Source organism: Triticum aestivum, chromosome 1A (genome assembly GCF_018294505.1).
Source record: "Triticum aestivum cultivar Chinese Spring chromosome 1A, IWGSC CS RefSeq v2.1, whole genome shotgun sequence".
NCBI classification, from domain to species: Eukaryota; Viridiplantae; Streptophyta; class Magnoliopsida; order Poales; family Poaceae; genus Triticum; species Triticum aestivum.
This window is the reverse complement of record NC_057794.1, coordinates 532430018-532451613: the sequence shown is the minus strand read 5'-3', so window position 1 is coordinate 532451613 and position 21596 is coordinate 532430018. Positions and strand designations below refer to the sequence as shown.

At 46.6% G+C, this 21596-nt stretch overlaps 1 protein-coding gene across 1 annotated transcript; it reads right to left on the bottom strand.

Annotated features, from left to right (window-relative positions):
• Positions 1 to 8500: 8500 nt before the first annotated feature.
• LOC123063515 (GATA transcription factor 12) lies at positions 8501 to 10724 on the bottom strand. Its single transcript, XM_044487327.1, has 2 exons — positions 10184 to 10724; positions 8501 to 9806 (listed from the first exon to the last, which is right to left on the bottom strand). Exons 1-2 carry the CDS (start codon positions 10496 to 10498, stop codon positions 8958 to 8960), a joined length of 1164 nt encoding a protein of 387 aa, XP_044343262.1. The 5' UTR covers positions 10499 to 10724; the 3' UTR covers positions 8501 to 8957.
• Positions 10725 to 21596: the final 10872 nt, after the last annotated feature.

Sequence of the window (21596 nt, the reverse complement as noted above, 5' to 3'; positions counted from 1 at the left end):
CGTCATACGGAGTGACAAATCCCATTCTTGATCCGTGTCAACCCAACAGACACTTTCGGAGATACCCATAGTATACCTTTATAGTCACTCAGTTACGTTGTGACGTTTGGTACACCCAAAGCACTCCTACGGTATCCGGGAGTTACACGATCTCATGGTCTAAGGAAAAGATACTTGACATTGGAAAAACTCTAGCAAACGAACTATACGATCTTGTGCTATGTTTAGGATTGGGTCTTGTCCATCACATCATTCTCCTAATGATGTGATCTCGTTATCAATGACATCCAATGTCCATAGTCAGGAAACCATGACTATCTGTTGATCAATGAGCTAGTCAACTAGAGGCTTACTAGGGACATGTTGGTGTCTATGTATTCACACATGTATTACGATTTCCGGATAACACAATTATAGCATGAATAAAAGACAATTATCATGAACTAGGAAATATAATAATAATCCTTTTATTATTGCCTCTAGGGCATATTTCCAACATGTACTTGATTTATGAGCTTTGTGGCCTGTACATTACCGTCGTATTTACATAGAAGTTACACAGTGGTATATTTTCATGAACTAGGTACGGCACTGGAGCTGCAAGCCATGTCATGCATGAACCAAAAACAACAGCGATTCGTCATCATGGGTCCAAAAAAAGATACATGTTACACATCCAAATGAGCGTTATGATTTTGTCTTTACTACTACTATAATAACTACAGAAGCACATTGCAAAGTGCTGACATTTACATTGTTGATGTGCTCCCTACTGATCTACTTTAGCATTGACAAGATCAGGTAAATGTAAGGGACACTCATCATCTGCATATTAGCATATGCCGTCTCACCATTAGGCACAACAGACAAATAGTTCAGACTTCAGTAGATTCAGAGATCGCATGATCTTGAGTCGCTTTGGAGGAAAGAAAATCATGCAGAATGAGAGGTCCAAATCCATAGCCCAGCTTCTTTTATTAATCTTGATGGTACCATCAACCAGGGAGACAAGACACTCGGTTGAACAGATAGTAATGCTGTGAAAACAAACACCTGTTTGAAAGACGGAGAAACCTGAACTTCAGAGAAATCCATCACAGGACCTGAGTAGAGCAGAGCAACCTCGGGCAATAGCAGTATATGCATTTGCAGAAGATTGTGGAACGGCGAAGTAGGAGAGGTCAAAAAGACCAAGTCACCAAAGATTGGAACGTCCCCTGGTCATGGCCGCATGGTCATTGGTGTCGCTGCTACCATGAAGGAAATATGCCCTAGAGGCAATAATAAAGTTATTATTTGTTTCCTTATATCATGATAAATGTTTATTATTCATGCTAGAATTGTATTAACCGGAAACATAATACATGTGTGAATACATAGACAAACAGAGTGTCACTAGTATGCCTCTATTTGACTAGCTCGTTGATCAAAGATGGTTATGTTTCCTAACCATAGACATGAGTTGTCATTTGATTAACGGGATCACATCATTAGGAGAATGATGTGATTGACTTGACCCATTCCGTTAGCATAGCACTTGATCGTTTAGTTTGTTGCTATTGCTTTCTTCATGACTTATACATGTTCCTATGACTATGAGATTATGCAACTCCCGTTTACCGGAGGAACACTTTGTGTGCCACTAAACGTCACAACGTAAATGGATGATTATAAAGGTGCTCTACAGGTGTCTCCAAAGGTACTTATTGGGTTGGCGTATTTCGAGATTAGGATTTGTCACTCCGATTGTCGGAGAGGTATCTCTGGGCCCACTCGGTAATGCACAGCACTATAAGCCTTGCAAGCATTGCAACTAATGAGTTAGTTGCGGGATGATGTATTAAGGAACGAGTAAAGAGACTTGCCGGTAACGAGATTGGACTAGGTATTGAGATACCGACGATCGAATCTCGGGCAAGTAACATACCGATGACAAAGGGAACAACGTATGTTGTTATGCGGTTTGATCGATAAAGATCTTCGTAGAATATGTAGGAGCCAATATGGGCATCCAGGTCCCGCTATTGGTTATTGACAAGAGAGGTGTCTTGGTCATGTCTACATAGTTCTCGAACCCGTAGGGTCCGCACACTTAACGTTCGTTGACGATATAGTACTATGAGTTATGTATGTTGGTGACCGAATGTTGTTCGGAGTTTTGGATGAGATCACAGATATGACGAGGAACTCTGGAATGGTCCGGAAGTAAAGACTGATATGTGGATAGTAGTGTTTGATCTCCGGAAGGGTTCCGGAATTCACCGGAAGGGGTTCCGGATGTTTCCCGAAATGTTTGGGCACGAGAACACTTTATCTAGGCCAAAGGGGAAAGCCTACGAGGCTTTTGGAAAGTGCAAAAGGAAGTTTTACGGAGACCAGAGGCTAGACGCCAGGAACCCTGGCGTCTAGACGCCAGGAACCCTGGCGTCTAGCCCTGGAGTCCATGAAGGACTCTTGTCTTTCGGGTGAAACCGACTTTGAGGAGGCTTTTACTCCAAGTTTCGACCCCAGGGCTCAACATATAAATAGAGGGGTAAGGCTAGCACCAAAGACACATCAAGAAACACCAAGCCATGTGCCGGCAACCCCGTCTCCTCTAGTTTATCCTCCGTCATAGTTTTCGTAGTGCTTAGGCAAAGCCCTGCGAAGATTGTTCTTCACCAACACCATCACCACGCCGTCGTGCTGCCGGAACTCATCTACTACTTCGCTCCTCTTGCTGGATCGAGAAGGCGGGGACGTCACCGAGCCGAACGTGTGCAGAACTCGGAGGTGCCGTGCTTTCGGTGCTTGGATCGGTCGGATCGTGAAGACGTACGACTACATCAACCGCGTTGATATAACGCTTCCGCTTACGGTCTACGAGGGTACGTAGACAACACTCTCCCCTCTCGTTGCTATGCATCACCATGATCTTCCGTGTGCGTAGGAAATTTTTGAAAATTGCTACGTTCCCCAACATACCACTCCCGCCCTTCCTCTCCATGACAAGCCACACCGTCATCTCGCTCCGCACCGTCGCAGCAGCTCACCTGGCCCCGGCATTGTCCTCGCCTCTATTCGGTTTCAGGGCGAGGTCCATACCTTTCTCTCGCGTACATGCATGAGCCATGCTCCCGACAAAAATCCCTGACCCTTCACCTCACCAGGGGACTCCGGCCGGTGAAGCCACCCGCGTTGGGTGCCGCCATGGCTGGGCGCCGGCCGGTGGAGCGGTCCGCATCGGAGGGATTGAGAAAAGGTGCGGGCGTGCGGCGGTAGGAGTCACACGAGAGGTAGGGTGAAGAGGCGCTCGCCGGGGTAGGCGCCGGTGAGTGGATCTGGCTGGGGCACGATGAGGCGTTGGGTCCAGACACGGCCACGGGCTCTGGCTTGAAGCCCGGGAGGAGGAAGCGGAGGAAGGCGTCGTCGGCTAGGCGTGGGGGGAGGAAGACGGGAGGAACATGACCGGGATATGCAAAATCAGAAAACGGGAAAAGAGGATCATGCCTGGGATGCCGATCGAAGGGCTTGGGAACCGTGTGGTAGTTTTGCAATGTGCCACACGGTTTCCACATACATATTTCGATTAATTAATGCTAGATAGATTATTCGTTCCATGACATGATATGGTGTGGTTAATATTCGTAACAACTCGAACATATTAATCAAGTTTATTGGAGTTATTTTTACAAAATGTTATTTTACTGTACTTTCCTATAAACCTTGTCCTCCAAACTTTGTTGATACTCACACAATCCTTTGTAAAACTCATAATCAATAATATTGTGTTGTTACATATCAGATGTTAGTCACATTTTCGACTAAATGGCAATAGATAAATTATGTCTTTATCGTATGTTCACTGTGCAGATGTCATATTGGGGATGATTCTATTGCTTAAAAGAACAACACACTCTTATGGCATATTAATTATGTGCAGTTTTAGCTTTGTTATGACAAATCAAAGAGTGTACGATATACATGTTCTGATCTTGAAGCTTTAATCGCATGCATGATTTCAACTTAGTCAAGAATGTTTACATCATTCACTTGGTAAAATTATAGTTGTGTTGTAGAATGCATGAGCTAACACAAAACCATAAATGAATATACATTATCTTGATTAATATATTACGATATCTAACTCTACAAACTTCAATTCCATTCAACAGCATATGGAAATCTTTATATATTTCTCTCTCACTTCATGCTTCTCTAACATGACAATGTTCAGTTGCATAAAATTTTGTCTTACTACTATAACCACAAATCAAGAAGTTAATGTTCCTCCCGTGTTACTTATTAGATAGTGTTGCCCATCATGTCACATTAGTGTTAGAGGCGGAAGTTCAATATTTTACATTCTTCATTCATTTTTGCATGTGCATTCGAATTGCACCATGGTTTTGTTTATTCAAATGAAGAATTCTAGGGCAGAAGTATTTAAACATGCAACATAATTAATAGGAGGAAACAATTTTCATGCTTCAAATTCAAAAGAAAAATGGGTATAGTTTATATTCACAAGAAACAACTTCAAACTCGATGTTGGTAGGAAAATATATTTTTGTAGCTAGAAATAATTCCTTGATCACTCTCCCAAAAAAGAGATATATCACTTCCCATCGGTTAGCAATGACCAGGTGCTTTGTTTGAACAATCGTACAAACTGTTGATACTTTTTAATTTTATTTTCGTACCCTGGTTTAGCTTTTGCAAATTTCTTCCATGATACAACTAATTGTGATATAAAAATAGCTTTTGCAAATATCTTTCATGATATAATTATTTATGATATCAATAATACCAAAACTATACTTTTGATGTACGTGATGTCTAAAAAGAGTAAATGTTTATCAACAATTGTTTTGATGAAATCTCATTTTATTTTGTTAGCATTTGTTCCCACACTCAAATATTTTGCTAATCGGTAGTTAATATTTTACCACAAATGTGCATGGCATTTTTTTTGTAAACTTGTGACTCTGGAAGTTTGTTGATATTTATCATTATACTTGTATTTTTGTTAGAAAAGCAGGGGCTTTATGCAAGCAACTTAAACAAAACAGAAGAGACATGTGATAAACAGAAATACTACAATCTAAGATGCCTCGCATAACTACAGCCCCCAAAAGAAGTGGAACCATAATATTTGTGTATTATGTTTATCTATTTAATGTTTATTGTCCCGCTTCATGATAAAATAAAGGCAAGTTCCAAATGCATATAATATTATTTGAAAATATATTATGTTTTCAGGTAAATTGCCCACCTTTACTTCAATTTCGTATCTTACTATTAACTATTTTGGGTGTGCATATTTCCAAAATTAAGTGGGAAACGAGGAATAAATCTACATGTCTCCATATGACAATAACGACCATTTTATAATGCATGAACTTAAATTAAATAATTAAAATTTTGTGTGCAAGCAAGGATCTCAACTCCACTTAGTCGTGTAATGTCACGGCGCAAATTATCATCTTGCTCGGGAGCTAAATTTTAATTCTATGTAATAATATATTGTCACAAACAAATGAATATATGTCCAACATTATTATTAGTGAAATAATAAAATTTATTTTAAAACACATTCGCCTTGGTAAAGATGACACCTCACAGTAAATTCAACACCACAAAGATGAGATAGCGGTGAGAGAAAACTATACAAGCAGGTAAATTATAATTAAGCTTTAGAGAGTTCATTAGTATATTATATATATTAAAAGTACATGACTAGATAACCAAAAAAGAAGATAAATAAGCTATAAAATCCCATAAATTAGAAACATCTGATCATCAATTAAATAAATTAGCCGATCGCAACCGAAAGATCTCCAAATAGACTATTCCCATTAAAGTTCAAAATAATTACCCACCAATATCCTAGATTCCTTAGGAGGGCAACATCTCTATTTCTTGATTTCTTGTAAACACTGTTTGCCCCCTAAAGAAAATCCAGTCATGATGTGTAGCAACACCCGATGTTACTAAGTTACTTGAGGGCATATGATTGTTACATCCATAAAACATCTTGGTGGAGCATAACTTGGATGCAAGGAAAATATTAAAAATTGAAATATTATGTTAAACTAACAACTAACCCACTTCCTTCACCATGAGAATATGTGAGGCTCAACACTCTGACACATAATATTGTAATACCTTAGTGTTCTTCATAGTCATTATAAAAAGAGGTGATTTCAAAGTTAATCTATAATCTAAGATGTGATGAATCATAAATATAACAAATGTTTTTTGGAAATAAATAATAGATATTTAAGGTGTTGCCCACGCATTTGCGCAGGCCACTTTGCTAGTTATCTTATAAAAGAAAAATAGTATCATCAGCAAATTACAACATATTAACCCCTTTATCAAGATTTTCTACAAGGACCCCTTTCACAAAATCATCTTGTTTTGCTTTCTCCATGATAATGACTAAAGCACCAGCTGCTAAATCAAAAAACATCCCCCTGTCTTAGTCCTTTGTGGAGTTTGATGTATGGCAATATAGTGTCATTGAGTTTGATACCAACGTGCCCCATAGTTTTCATAATCCAATCACACCATTTATCAGTTTTTTTTTGTTTTAGCATTTGATAGAAAAAAGGCCATTTAGTTTTGTCATATTCTTTTTCAAAATCCACTTTAAACGAATGAGCATTCTGTTTTTTGTGACAGATAGAGTTTAAAGTTTCATGTAGCACCGCTACTCCCTCCATTATATATCTTCCTTTTATGAAGGCAGTCTGGTCAAGAGAAATAATAGGATTGACCACTTCACTAAGCTTATGCATCGGAACTTTTGTAATAATTTTGAAGCTAACATTAAGTAAAAAAAATTGGCATGAATTTCCGAATCTGTTTGCATCTTTAGATTTAGGCACCAAAGTAATTATCCCACAGTTTAGCCTATTAATATCCAGATCTCCTCTATGGAAATCATCTAAAAGTTTTCAAAACGTCATTTAACTACATCTCAAAAATGTCGATAGAAGTACGTTGACAGACCAACAAGTCCAGGGCTCTTGTTTTTTTCCATCTCGTAGACCACAGAATGTTGTCCATCCATAGTACAAGGCCATGTTAATTTCTCAGCCTCTAAGCTAGAAATTTCATTAGCATTTTGAATATTCAGAGAAATAGTTGTCTCCACAGCATTGCCAAATAACTTTTTTAAATAAAAATTAGTGATGTATTTAAGGAGATTGCCCTCTCCTTCAATTATTCATTTTTCCTGTTGTAGGAAAATAATTCTGTTTTTCCTCTTCCTTCAATTAACTTTGGCATTGATAGTATCTAGTGTTACAGTCTCCTTTCTAATTTCTTTTTCCTTACATCTCTATAAGAATTTCAATTCCACTTGTTTAAAAAAAATCAAGTTCTCATCTGAGATTTTTCTGCGTATTTTTGTCATGAGCAGTCAGCCCGGCCGTTTGAGCCGAGTTTACTACGTCCAGGTGGGTGACAATTTCCTGTCCGAGCAGTGACCGGACATGCCACGCGGACGTTTGAGGCTGATCCCAGAGCTCCGTTTGTAGATGCTCTTAACAATTAATTTACCGTGTGCTGAACAAAAGCAGAGGTGGCTTTGCTTGCGACGGCATCCTCCAGGGTTGGCCGGCCGGCCGGGGCCGTACCCGCGTGTCTGTTGGTTCAACCTCAAGCGGTAGCTAGCGTCAGACTTGGCCAAGCAGATGGCACCATACGGCCACAGCCATTACCTCGCGCCGCGAACCTTACAAGGCGTGAAACGAAGGCTTTCGGCGGTCAGCTCCGTGCAACGCAGCGACCATCCAAGAAAAAAGCTGGTCCGGACGAACGGACGAACGAACGAGGCGCCACGCCGCTGCCGACCAAGAGCGGCAGTCGGCCACTCACCGGAGAGCGAATCCATCCAAACAGGGCCGCCCCAAAAACAATTTACATGCCACGGCGAAGTGGTTGGATCCGATCTCTCGCAGTCACCACGCGGCCCGCCCGGCCCACACGGCCCACTCACAGTCACTGAGAACGCTGCTAGCTTAGCTGACACCGAAAAGATATTTACTCTAGAGCTAGGAGCCGCTGACGTATCGGCTTTCAATTGGCCCGGTCGACACACAGGGCCAGTCGTGAGACTGTTGACGATGATGATGATGATGCCGACGCTGTAAAAGAAAAAAGAAATTCGTTAAGCATCTGCTCCGAGGAACAATTTACGGCGGGCGGCCGCGTGCGAGATTCGCACCGTCACGTGCGCCTTTCGCTCGCCTCCACTCTCCCCTCCTATGCCATGCCCGGCCTGGGTCTGAGGTACGGTTGGACACACCCCAGTCGTGTCACTTTGTGCGCGCCAGCGTGCGTGCGTGCGTGCGTCCTTATCATACCATTCGTTTTGTTTGATCCATCGAGGTCGATCCATCCATGGATTCAACACCGCAGGGGCAGAGGCATCATCATCCTGCTCGCCCAAACACAGACATGATTGGAAATCACATGCCAGCCTGGAGCCTCGAGCTACCAGCAAGCGACCTTTGCTCAATCTCACTACTAGTTACTTTTTGCAGAATTGCTTTCAAAGAAAAACACTGCTGCTCGTTGCTGTTTGCTGCTGCTGTTGTTTCCTCTTGTTCTAGAATCTAGGCTATGAACCACTGCCTGCACTGACTGCATTACAAGAAAATGAAGAAAAAACTCTATGAAAAAAGAGAGAGAAGGAAGGAAAACAAAGGAACTGCACCCTAGGATTAGTTTCTAAGGAACTCGAGAGCTGAGCTGACTGAGAAACACGGAGAGTGTAGCAAGCAAGCAAGCATACAGGTCTCTGGAAAAAGGTAAATTAAAATCCGGAGAAACAACAACTCCTAGGAAAAAAAAGTTTTAGCTGGGCTGGGCTGGCTGGCTCTTCTTCTTGCTGAATTATTGCTGCTGGGGCTAACGGAACGATCCTCCTCCTAGGCGAGCTGGGCGGCGCTGGCTGGCTAGCTAAGCTAGATGAGCTGCCGGTGGTCGGGCCCTATGCGGTTGCGGATGAGGAACTCGTCCGCGCCGCCGCCAAGGTGCGGCGCCGCCGGCCCGTCGAACAGCAGCGGGCTCGGCACGTGGAACCCCAGGCCCGGCCCCAGCTGCTGCTGCTGCGGCTGGTGCAGCAGCTGCTGGGGCGGGGCGTCCTTCTGGCGCCGCAGCTCCACCACCTTGCGGTGCGAGTTGGAGTGCTTGGACGGCACAAACGTCGGGCTCGCCGCCGGCCGGTACTCCGGCACCAGCCGCCCCGACTTGTACCGCACCCCGCACGCGTTGCACAGCGTCTTGGGGCCCAGCGGCCCCGTCCTCCACTGCGGCGTCTTGTCGGTCTCGCAGTGCAGGCACCGCCGCCCCTCCGCGGCCGCGGCCTCGGCGGCGGTCATGGCGGGCGCGGCCGGCGCCTCCTTCTTCTTGGACGACTTGGCGGGCTTCTTGTTCGGGAAGAGCGGGAACGCCGTCCCGGACTCGGACGGCGAGATGACGGCCGACGCCGGGGAGGGCGGCGAGGCCGGCGCCGGCGGGAGCACGAGCAGGCGGGAGGACCAGTTGCAGGGCGCGACGCGGGACCGCTTGCTGCGCGCCTTGCCCGGCACGGACACCTGCCCGGCGTGCGCCTCCGAGCGCCACAAGGCCGTACCGACGGCGCCACCACCGCCACAGGGCTGCACCGGCGCGGCGGCGGGCGCGCGCGGGGCCGTCTGGGACGAGGCCGAGGGGATGCCGGAGATGAGCTGCAGCTTGCGGAGGTCCTCGGTGGGGAAGTTGTCGTCGCCCATGTAGTTGGACAGCCATTCCAGCTCCGCCAACTGGTCGTACTGCAAATCCACAGACACACACAGCACACGATTTTCAGCAATGGCGACGAAACGGGCGCCGCGGAATTAACTCGGAAATGATAATAAATTGGTCGATCATTCGTTTCCGTGTCCGGAGAAGGGGGGAGCGTTTAGGAGGTTGCTATTTCCGGCCGCGGGTTTCATCGGTTACTATTTACGGGAGACGTCACTCCAAAAGCTGCCTTCATTCATGGGGCGGGGGGAGTGTTAATGGGGGGAGGGAGACGAACGCATTGACCGTGAATAATTCGTTTGTTCGCCAAAATTTGATACATAAATCCGTGCAGCGAAGGAAGGAACAACGCGTGAATTAATAATGGAGACGGGAGGGTAAAAGGAGAGGAATTAATGATTACCGGCTCGCAGAGGCCGCCGGAGAAGTCGCCGTCGGCGAGGCCGCCGGAGAGGGAGTTGCTGCAGCTGTCGACGGCTGTGACCGTGGACGAGTCGGCCGACGCGTTCCCGACGTCGACGGCGCCGGCCTCGCCGGCGCTGCAGTCCGCGGCCCCGTCGGCGAACCCCGCCGCCGCGGCGTCGTCCTCCTCCTCGTCGTCGTCGCAGGGCAGGTCGAGGAGGTCGTCGACGAGGAACACGTCGCCGGCGCCGGCCTCCTTCTTGACCTCCCTTAGGCCGCCGCCGCCGCCGCCCGCGCACTCGGCCGCCGCCTCCATATCCAAATCCAAACAAACAAACAGACCAAAACGAAACGAAATCCCTCCTCCTCCTCCCCGGACGAATTCTACGGGTTTCCGGCGGCCGTCGCCCCCGGAATTATTTTTTCTCTGGGTGGGGGCGGAAAAGAAAAGACGCGAGGCGGAGAGAGAGAGTAGGGTTTAATCGCGGAGGGAGGGGGAGCGGAGTGGAGGAGAGAGAGGGGAGGGGTCAAGCTCGGCTGAACGATTCTTTAGGAGTAAATAAAGCCAGAGCCACTCTTCTCTTCTTTTTTTTTGAGTGCTGCCACTCTTCTCTGGCCCCGCCCCTCGCCTGCCTGCTGCCATGGCTGGGCCGGACTCCCTTAAAAGCCTGTTAAATCGGGGTTTTTCACGGCGGCGAGAGAGAGAGAGAGAGAGAGAGAAAAGGAAACAGCCCCCCGATTTCGATTTATGGCCGCGGAGAAGACGACATTTGCATGACAGCAGTAGCGCAGCAGCATGTGCTCATCGCCCTCGGCTGGCTCGTGTATGGCAACGTCGGGCTGATTGGATTGTTTTTGGTGAGTTGGAATGAGTCTCGGGGTGATATTATGAGCGTTTTGATTTCGATTGCAATTTGCTTCGTGGCAAATGGCAGGTTTGCTAGCAAGCATTGAAGCGCTTCTTTAATTCCAAGATCCACATTCGGGGTTTTTAATTGAGGATTTGCCCTGTGTTGGTTTTTGTATAAAATCATTCTGCAAAGACCGCCGCGATCGGGGGCACGATGAAGGGGAGGTACCGTTACATGATGCTCGCAACACGACAGAATAGTCGGAGTACATACGCGTGTACCGTTCGACTATGTACCTCACTTGGCTATGTAGCGTGCATTACATGAGATAGAGTGTTACCAGCTCATGCTTCCTCGTGGGTCACCCCCTCTTGTAGTTGCCGCCATCCACCCCCCCCCCCTCCCCCCCTTCAATGTCGTGCTACCTCCTCATGTGATCCACATCGTCAATTTCATCATCCCCCTATCTTCAGTCTTATTATCTCATGTCGTGCTACCTCCTCAGAGGGTGCCCCCTCCCTTCCACCGCCAGACAAATCAAATTATCGGCGCACTCCTGGTCATCTGTTTCTTTATGCGTCAGTTAGTGTCCGCGCCAGAGCCTCGTCCAAGCTCGCCGCCACATGTCATCGCCAGTCCTCCACATCAAGGTCGGTTTGATGAGCTATTTGTTCCTCCCTTTCCCGTCCTTCCCTTCTCATCTCCCGTCTTCATCTGTTTTCCTCCTTCGGTGCTTATTCCCCCGCCCATCTCCCCTTGCATCATCGCGCCCCTAATGGTCGTACTCATTCGACATGTTTGCTCCATTGAACTTAATACCGAACATTCAATATCAAGATTATTCAAACTTTTACCGTCCACCATAGCCCTTTATCAAAAAATTTGGTAATAAAAAAAATTGGTATTCATTAAAAAAAAGGTAATAAAAAAGCACCCATAGACCCTAAACCCACCTTGCCATGCTGCACCAGGGATGGATCACTCCTGGTGGGCCCCACCAACCCCACTGAGCCATGCACACATTGTCCACGCAGCACTAGCAATCAGTGCTTTGCCGTTGAAAAGCATTGCGAGCCTCACGTCGTTGGCACCACCACTAGAGGCCGCCCCCAAAGCTAAAACCGAGGCCCAGGATCCCGCCCACGTTGCGCCTCCGTGGAAGCCGCGCACGTCACGCTCCCCCTCTCGTGCAACCACGTACGCACCACGTGGGCCGCCCCGCCGCTAACCGCTCCGTCGCCGTTGGATTCGCGCAGCCCACCGCGTGGCCGCCATCGGGGCGGGCCGCTGGGCCGGCGGGTCGAGGCGGGAGCGGCCCCCGGGGGCCTGCTGCAGGGTCGTTGATCCCGAGGTGGATTGGCCTCGGGCGGCGTGGCCAGTGTTGGCGTCGGTTTTGTTTGCTTGGCAGTTTTTTTTTCTGCCTTTTTCCAGGAATTTTTAGTATATTTGTTTTTGTCGTTGGGAAGGGCGATGCACCGGCGTGTTGATAAAGCACGATCTCAACCTAATCGCGTGGCTGAATCATTAGCGTGGCTAGGTACCCGTGAACAAGTGAAAACTATAGTAGGAACAAAATTCCAAGGTAACCTACTTTGCTTTAACCTTTTGTGCTCCGTGTAGTATGATGAGAGGAATGGGGTGAAGATACCGTGTTTACTTTATGTCGATGCGTTTTTCGCTGGGGTGAAGATAATGTATTTTGGTTAAGGTTAACCTAATTAATCACATACTTACTACTAGAAACATATAGTACATTCATTCTCCGCAAAAAAAAAAAAAATAGTACATTCATGTAGTATGGAGGGCCTCACGCAAGCCATGATGATAAGTAATTTGCCGGTGATGATTGAGTTAGATTCCCTACAAGCGGTTCGTATGATACAGTCAAGCGACATCAACACATTACACACTGAAGAATGCAATGTAAAAGAATATAACACACGAATGCAATTGTTAGTTGGAGATGCCTAGACTGTGGCAAATAACACGATGTTGCTTCATTTGATGCTTATTGCCTTCTCTTGCGTGTTAGGGTTTAGAGGTGGTCCATACTTCATTCCATCAACCCCGCCCAGATCGTCAACATTTTATTGAAGAATAGCTATAATAAAAAAATATTGGGCATCTATATGTATTATTTTTCACAGTCGGGGCATTCTTCTTAAAATAAACATTATATTGCACTAAGATTAGCAGAGAGTTTTCTAACTTGCGTTGGGGTTAGTCGGGTGCAAATTGGTGACCCGACCTTAGAGTGCCCTCTGATACGCTCTTTACTTCAATTAAATAATATAAAAGCTTAAAATCACATGATTATTGGAAAAACTTGTTGATATGTTAGAACGAGCCTAAGCAGCTACGAGACAGTTCTCCTCCCCTCCAAGCTCCATCGGCCAGTCCGTGGACTCACCTCCCCCTTTGCCAGCCGCTCCGATGTTTGGTGGCGTGGAAGGATCACGATGCCTCGGTTCCGACTAGTAGTTTATGTTAGGGTTTTACAGTCCTCACATGGGTGGCGCTTGGGTAGACGGCGACGCTTGATCTTCGAGTTGGTCTTCCGGATTTCGATCCTCCTCGAATTCGTTCGTCGGGATTGAGTCGATGGAGGTATGGCGTATATTCCTGCCATCTCCTTGGGGCGGCAAGGTTAGGTTTATCGTCGTACATGTGCGATGACGACACCGGATGCCAGACACTTTGGATCAATTCAATGGTTCAGTGGTGACGATTGCGGCTCCAAGGCGCTGGTCCTTAGGGGCACGCGCACAAAAAAATCCCGGTTGTCATCGACCAGATCAGGGCGGCTCCACTATGGGAGCGGCGACACCGGTGCGTAGGCGACTCGTCCTGGCAGCGGTAGTGGCCGTCTGATGGTCCATGGACCTCGATGTATTTTTTAAAATTATGTTTGAGATGCTTTTATACCTCTGGTGAGGTGTTATAACGTATATGGGTCTTTTCAAAAAAAAAAAGAGGAGCTCGCCTGTTTGCACATTTAGTCAGCTGACATTGTACCGCCACACGAGCTCCGTTCCTCGCAATGGCCAATTGCAAATATAGAATTCATATGTGCATGTTTTAAAATGTATTTTTTGTAGCAGTTCTTTGAAAAAGTTGGAAAGTTGAGATTCAAAGGTTCACAAGTACTTGCCTATTTCTCGGAGGGAAATGACAAGGAAAATTTGGACTTTTTTATGGTTTTTTTTTGAAACATTGAATCTAGGAATTCGACAGTATACGTAGGTACCCTACACGGGCCCAATATTCTATCCGCACCTTCACGTGCGCCCACGGCCCAGCTATGAAGTGAGGCGATAGGCCGGCCGGGTTCGTCCCACCGGCCACGTGAGTCCGGCGGTGTCAGGGGCCATGTGAGGCGGGCTCGCACGGAGGAGCATCGCCATTTCCATCCTTGGTGCTGGTCAATGGCACGTTCTCGCCTCGCGCACGCGGCTGGTACACGATGGTACCACGACGATCCCGCCGGATAGACTAATCATCCCAAGGCTCTTAACGAGAACGATGATGCAGCGCTCACGACTTACTGTTAATTACTCCACGAGAAGCCTCGAAGGACGACAGCGACGATTGAGAGCTTTGGCTCGGCCAGGAGCATCGGCCTGGTTTTATCATCTCATCTCGTGCAAGCGCCGCTTTCTCTTTTTTTGCCATCTCTTTTTGCACCGATGGATACGTACGGCGACGAGTGGTTTACACGTCCGAAAGCAAAGCAGAAGACATGAACCAGCGGCCGGGATGATCAATCGGTAGCATGGCACTGTGGGCATATGACGTTCAGCAGCCGTGCCGTGCCACGCGCCGAACTTATTTTTCTGCACGACGGGAGTGCCTGCCCGTATGTGGAGCCCCGGCCAACAGCGGGAACATGGCCTGTCCGTTACCACGCATGGCATGATACCCGGCTTGCGCTGGTACGCCTGGCGCTCGGAGTTTACGCAGCAGGGCGCGACGAAACGGGCAAACGCCGGACGTCAACTTTCGGTGCTTCATGCTTTGGCGCCTTCTTTCTCAATGGTAACACTGACGCTTTCACGTCCACAGAGAATGGAATCTAGTCTTTCCGTTCCTAAAATGTATATAAACATAGTTTAGAACATAGTAGATTTACTCATTTTGCTTTGTATGTAGTCTATATTGAAATATCTAAAAAGACTTAGAACTGAGGCAATACATGCGTACAATTTCTCAATAACAAGCTCTCTCTTTTTTGTGTGTTTTTGAGCGAGTGAATTGCAAAAAACCACCACATTTGAAGTTGAAGCATCCAATTGCCACCACATTTGTTGCACGTCCCAAAAATCCACCACTTGACTTGTAAATTTTCTCAATAAAAACAAATGACCGGTTTGCCGCAGTTAACACGATTTCTGACTAGGCTGGCCCACCCGTCAGGTGCCACGTGGGCGAGGCCAGACGGCGAGTGGGTTGACGGCCGTTACGGCACGCGGTACAAAACAGCGCCCCCACTCCCCGCTGCTCACACCCCACTCCACTCGCACACTCTCTCACTCTCACTCCTCTGCTCTGTCCCCTGTTGCCGCCGCCGGAGTTCTTCGCCGCCGCCGGAGGCACGGTTCCCTCCCCGCCGTAGAAGATGCCGTCGTGGAAGGATGGAGAGGAGAGCAGCGATGAGGAGGAGCTGCTCGGCATGGATCTGGAGCAGCACTGGGTAAGATATCTGCTTTGCACCTAGGGTTAGGGTTAGGGTTCAAGTGTTCTTCGATTTGAGACCATGTTTGGAGCAGTTCCTATCTTTTCCGCGGTTCACTAGTGTGCTACAATGCAGGCGAACCCTGGCACCACTATAGATGCATCCTTCTGTGGTAGAGTTGTAGATGCAAGCATCACATGTAGACTGCACTTGGCCCCATGCATGAAATATGTTGCATTTGAAGGAAGGGACACTGGGAGGAGGTTCTATGGATGTGTTGTTCCTCAGGTCAGTAAATTCAGTGGTAGTTAGTCTGCAGATTCAGTTAATTGTGTTAATGGTAGTTAGTCTGTAGTAAATTCAGTTAATTTGGACTATCTACAGTTGCAACAATCAAATGTTAGTTTGTATGCAGTAAATTTGCACTGTTTGCAGTAAATTTGGTAGTTAGTATGTAGTAAATTTGGACTGTCTATAGTTGCTGTCAGTAAATTCAGTTAATTGTGTTAGTGGTAGTTAGTCTGTAGTAAATTCAGTCATTTTGAACTGTCTGTAGTTGATGAAACATGTTTTTAACAGTGATTTTGCAAGCATCAGTTTGTGTCAGTAAATTGAGTAAATGAAACATGTTTAGGACATTGATTTGAACTTGAAGTTTCCTGAATGTCTATTGTATCTGCAAGTATGACTGAATCACTGGATATCTCATCTATTTTATTTTTGAAGTTAGCATCTTTATTTTCTAATACTTGATGCAGGATGGTATTGACTGTGGAGTTGCTCAGTGGGTTGATGCCCCATGGCCTTCTATTCTGCAAAGATGTTTGGAGAAGATATGGGAGATGTTTCATGAGGAGAATTGTGGCAGAGTGATTGACCATGCTAAGTATAAGAAAGAGTTGGACAAGGTGAACAAGCAGTTGGATACACTTGGGGATCAGTACAGTCAGCTGGTTGAGGAAGTCACCAAGATGTTTGATTGGGCAGATCAGAACAACAGGGTCATGAGTGATGAAGAGTTCAAGCAGAAGCAGATGGATGTGGACAAGGACATGGAGAAGCTAGCTATCAGTAAGGAGAAGGATAGTGCTGACTTTGGCAAGATGAAGCAGATGGAGAAGCTGGCTCAGGAGCTGAAGGAGATGAAGTGCATTCTTAGGTCTCAGGGGGAGATCATTAGGAACAGAATGAAGGAGAGGGATGAGATGAAGAAAGAGAGGGACTGGCTGATAGAGGAGAAGAAGAAGCTGGAGTTTCTAGTGGGTGATCTTATGAAAGCTGGTCATGGCAACAAGGACAAGCTTGCCAAGATCAAGTCAATCCTTGATGAGTGAACAATGTTGTTCATCACCTCAGTTATGTTAAGCTAATATGTAGCCTTGGAACAATATAGCTGGCCTTGGGGTTGTATATTTTGGGAATCCCCTAGTTATGTAATGACTGTGATGTTTATCTGCAAAACTACCTCCAGTTAATTTATGTAATGTATGTAATGACTAGCTGCAAAACTACCCCAGTTATGTAATGTTGTTAGCTTTCTATAGTAAGAGCTATGCTATTATGAATCTGCTTCTTTGGACTACATGGTGAATGGTCAAGACCAACTAGGCATGGCCAAATTGGGCAAATGCTTACATGATGTAAATTGTTGATCACATAAAGCACAAAGATATGCATTTAACCTATAGGGTACAGAATCCTAATAATCCAAAAATATGCATAGTGCACTCACCATCTAGGATTTATTACATTGCACTCATCAACTGATTTGATACATAGATAGATAGCAAGATAGATCTAGGAGCAGTGAAACTTAACATATCGTTCATCTAGGTACAGAATCCTACTCCACCTCATCCTAGTAACCTAAAAAGGATGGAAATTGGCCCTCCTCCTTGCCCAGTAGATGATATCATCATCAGTAGGGTTGGAGCCAACTGGGAATGCCTCCACGAACTGCTCCATGTCTTTGCGGTTGCGTGCTGCAAGGATCCGCTGAGCTAGTTGCCTTCTCTCCCTCCTTCTTGCCTCTCTACGCCTGGCCCTGGGCACCTGTTCTTCTTCATCGACAACCTCTCCAAGATCCATCTCTCAAAGGGTTTGCTCTGGCGGCTGGGGGAAGAGAAGTGATTGTGTTTGGGTTTGAATGTTGTGTGTGGCAATTGGGGGGTGCCTTATATAGTAGAAATGGTGGCTGGTAGGTAGGAAATAGATTAATGGTGTTAGGTAGGCTTTTAATTGGCTAAGAAACCAAGTCCAACTTTCCTTGTCCTCCTTAATTGGCTCTGAATTTTAACTAAACTGAATTTTAACCCAAGCCAACTAAAACAATCATTTAGGCTTTAGGGTGGCTTGGGCTCGACAAAGCCACCCTAAACCTATCATTTAGGTTGTATGGTGGCTTGGGCTCGACAAAACCACCCAAACCACCATTAAATCTTCAAGGTGGCTTGGGCTCGACAAAAACACCCTAAACCTATCATTTAGGCTCATTTAGGCTTTAGGGTGGCTTGGGCTCGACAAAGCCACCCTAAACCTATCATTCAGGCTTTAGGGTGGCTCGGGCTCAACAAAACCACCCTAAACCTATAATCTAGGCTTTAGAGTGCCTTGGGCTCGACAAAACCACCGAAACCACCATTTAGTCTTCAAGGTGGCTTTGGCTCGACAAAGCCACTCAACCTATCATTTAGGCTTTAGGGTGGCTCGGGCTCGACAAAACCACCACTCCAAACTAACCATCAAATGCCAAAATCTCATAGAATAGCAAAAAGCATAAAATCAAACAAGTAAATTGTTGATGAAACAAACATGTTCTCAACCATAAGAGTTATCATCCATACAAGTTCTCAAACTTAGCATGGTAACACAAACAAGTTCTCAAGCATAGTTCACACATAGTAGTTCTCAGGCTAAATACTGATTACACATAGCAGTTCTCAGGCATAGTTTCTGAAATTTAGAAATACTTAAGGCAGGCGGTTCAAAAGACAACAGCCAAATTGTGCACTGACTAGTTGCCACTAGCATAAAAGTAACCCCTCATCCTGGTGCTCTGGAACCTCTTCCTTTTAGACCCTACTGTTGCTCCCTCTATTGTAGTTGCAGCCCTAGGTGCCATGTAGGGCCTTCCACCACTCCTGCTGGCTGCATTGCTTGAACCTGAGGCTCTTGTGGCAGCCTGGGAAGGAGTAGTAGAAGCATCACTGGTGATGCTTGCCCTTCTAGAAGCAGCAGTTGTTCTTCTTGGCCTTGTAGAAGTAGCAGGCTGGGCAGGACCAGTAGAAGCAGCAGTTGATTTTCTTCCCCTGGTAGATGTAGCAGGTTGGGAATGACCAGTAGCAGTTGATTTTCTTCCCCTGGTAGATGTAGCAGGCTGGGAATGACCAGTAGCAGTTGTTCTTCTAACCCTAGTAGATGCAGCAGGTGGTGCACTGGTTGCAGGCTATGCAGTAGCAGTAGAACTTCCCCTAGCTCCATGGTAGTGAGTTCTGGTTGTCTAAGAAAGCACACATCATAGCCCAACAATTAGGATGAATCAAATGATTAAAACAATGACAATAGTGTGCATATTCCATACCTTGTGCTTGTCCTTTCTTGCCTGAAGATGAGGCTTCAGGGGCTGAGGGCAGTAGGTGTACCTATGTTTCTGCATATTGCAGTTGCTGCAGGTGATAGTTGCCATCCTTGATGTATCCTTCTTTGTTGGGACCTCAAATTGCCCCTTCCTCCTAGCTGTTTGCTTCCTGCCCTTCTTCTCTTTGAACACTGGTGGATCTATGTCAACAGTTGTTGTCCTAGGCCAACAGTCAGGCCCTGGTACAGGGTAGATGATGTGCTTGTATGTTTCCTTATACAATGGTTTTTTGAAGAACTCATGCACATAGTCTTCTGGCTGTCCCTTCACTCTTGTAATGGCAGAAACTGCATGGTTACATGGCCAACCACATAGGTCCCATTTCTTGCAGTCATAGGTCCACTTATCAAGGTTCACACAGTAGGTAGTGTTGGAAATATGCCCTAGAGGCAATAATAAATTGATTATTATTATATTTCCTTGTTCATGATAATCGTTTATTATCCATGCTAGAATTGTATTGATAGGAAACTCAGATACATGTGTGGATACATAGACAACACCATGTCCCTAGTAAGCCTCTAGTTGACTAGCTCGTTGATCAATAGATGGTTACGGTTTCCTAGCCATGGACATTGGATGTCGTTGATAACAGGATCACATCATTAGGAGAATGATGTGATGGACAAGACCCAATCCTAAGCCTAGCACAAGATCATGTAGTTCGTATGCTAAAGCTTTTCTAATGTCAAGTATCATTTCCTTAGACCATGAGATTGTGCAACTCCCGGATACCGTAGGAATACTTTGGGTGTGCCAAACGTCACAACGCAACTGGGTGACTATAAAGGTGCACTACGGGTATCTCCGAAAGTGTCTGTTGGGTTGGCACGAATCGAGACTGGGATTTGTCACTCCATGTGACGAAGAGGTATCTCTGGGCCCACTCGGTAGGACATCATCATAATGTGCACAATGTGATCAAGAAGTTGATCACGGGATGATGTGTTACGGAACGAGTAAAGAGACTTGCCGGTAACGAGATTGAACAAGGTATCGGGATACCGACGATCGAATCTCGGGCAAGTATCGTACCGCTAGACAAAGGGAATTGTATACGGGATTGATTAAAGTCCTTGACATCGTGGTTCATCCAATGAGATCATCGTGGAGCATGTGGGAGCCAACATGGGTATCCAGATCCCGCTGTTGGTTATTGACCGGAGAACGTCTCGGTCATGTCTGCATGGTTCCCGAACCCGTAGGGTCTACACACTTAAGGTTCGATGACGCTAGGGTTATAAAGGAAGTTTGTATGTGGTTACCGAATGTTGTTCGGAGTCCCAGATGATATCCCGGACGTCACGAGGAGTTCCGGAATGGTCCGGAGGTAAAGATTTATATATAGGAAGTCCTGTTTTGGTCACCGGAAAAGTTTCGGGTTTTATCGGTATTGTACCGGGACCACCGAAGGGGTTCCGGGGGTCCACCAAGGGGGTCCACCTGCCCCGGGGGGCCACATGGGCTGTAGGGGTGTGCGCCTTGGCCTATATGGGCCAAGGGCACCAGCCCCAAGAGGCCCATGCGCCAAGAGATAAGGAAAGGAAGAGTCCTAAAGGGGGAAGGCACCTCCTAGGTGCCTTGGGGAGGATGGACTCCTCCCTGGCCGCACCCTTCCTTGGAGGAAGGGCCAAGGCTGCGCCCCCTCTCTCCCTTGCCCCTATATATATGTGGGGGGTGGGAGGGCAGCCGCACCAATGTTCTGGCGCAGCCCTCCCCGTCTCCCAAGTCCTTCTCCTCTCCCGCGGTGCTTGGCGAAGCCCTGCAGGATTACCACGCTCCTCCACCACCACCACGCCGTTGTGCTGCTGCTGGATGGAGTCTTCCTCAACCTCTCCCTCTCTCCTTGCTGGATCAAGGCATGGGAGACGTCACCGGGCTGTACGTGTGTTGAACGCGGAGGTGCCGTCGGTTCAGCACTAGGATCTCCGGTGATTTGGATCACGACGAGTACGACTCCTTCAACCCCGTTCTCTTGAACGCTTCCGCTTAGCGATCTACAAGGGTACATAGATGCACTCTTCTTCCCCTCATTGCTGGTTTCTCCATAGATAGATCTTGGTGACACGTAGGAAAATTTTGAATTTCTACTACGTTCCCCAACAGTGGCATCATGAGCTAGGTCTGTTGCGTAGATTCTATGCACGAGTAGAACACAAAGTAGTTGTGGGCGTTGATTTTGTTCAATATGCTTACCGTTACTAGTCCAATCTTGATTCGGCGGCATTGTGGGATGAAGCGGCCCGGACCAACC

Excerpts from the sequence above, each read along its gene's own strand:
- LOC123063515 (XM_044487327.1), bottom strand. The coding sequence starts at position 10,498 with ATGGAGGCGGCGGCCGAGTGCGCGGGCGGCGGCGGCGGCGGCCTAAGG. Across the intron at positions 9,807-10,183 it reads CCGGCGGCCTCTGCGAGCCG|TACGACCAGTTGGCGGAGCT; the intron begins GTAATCATTAAT and ends GTGGATTTGCAG.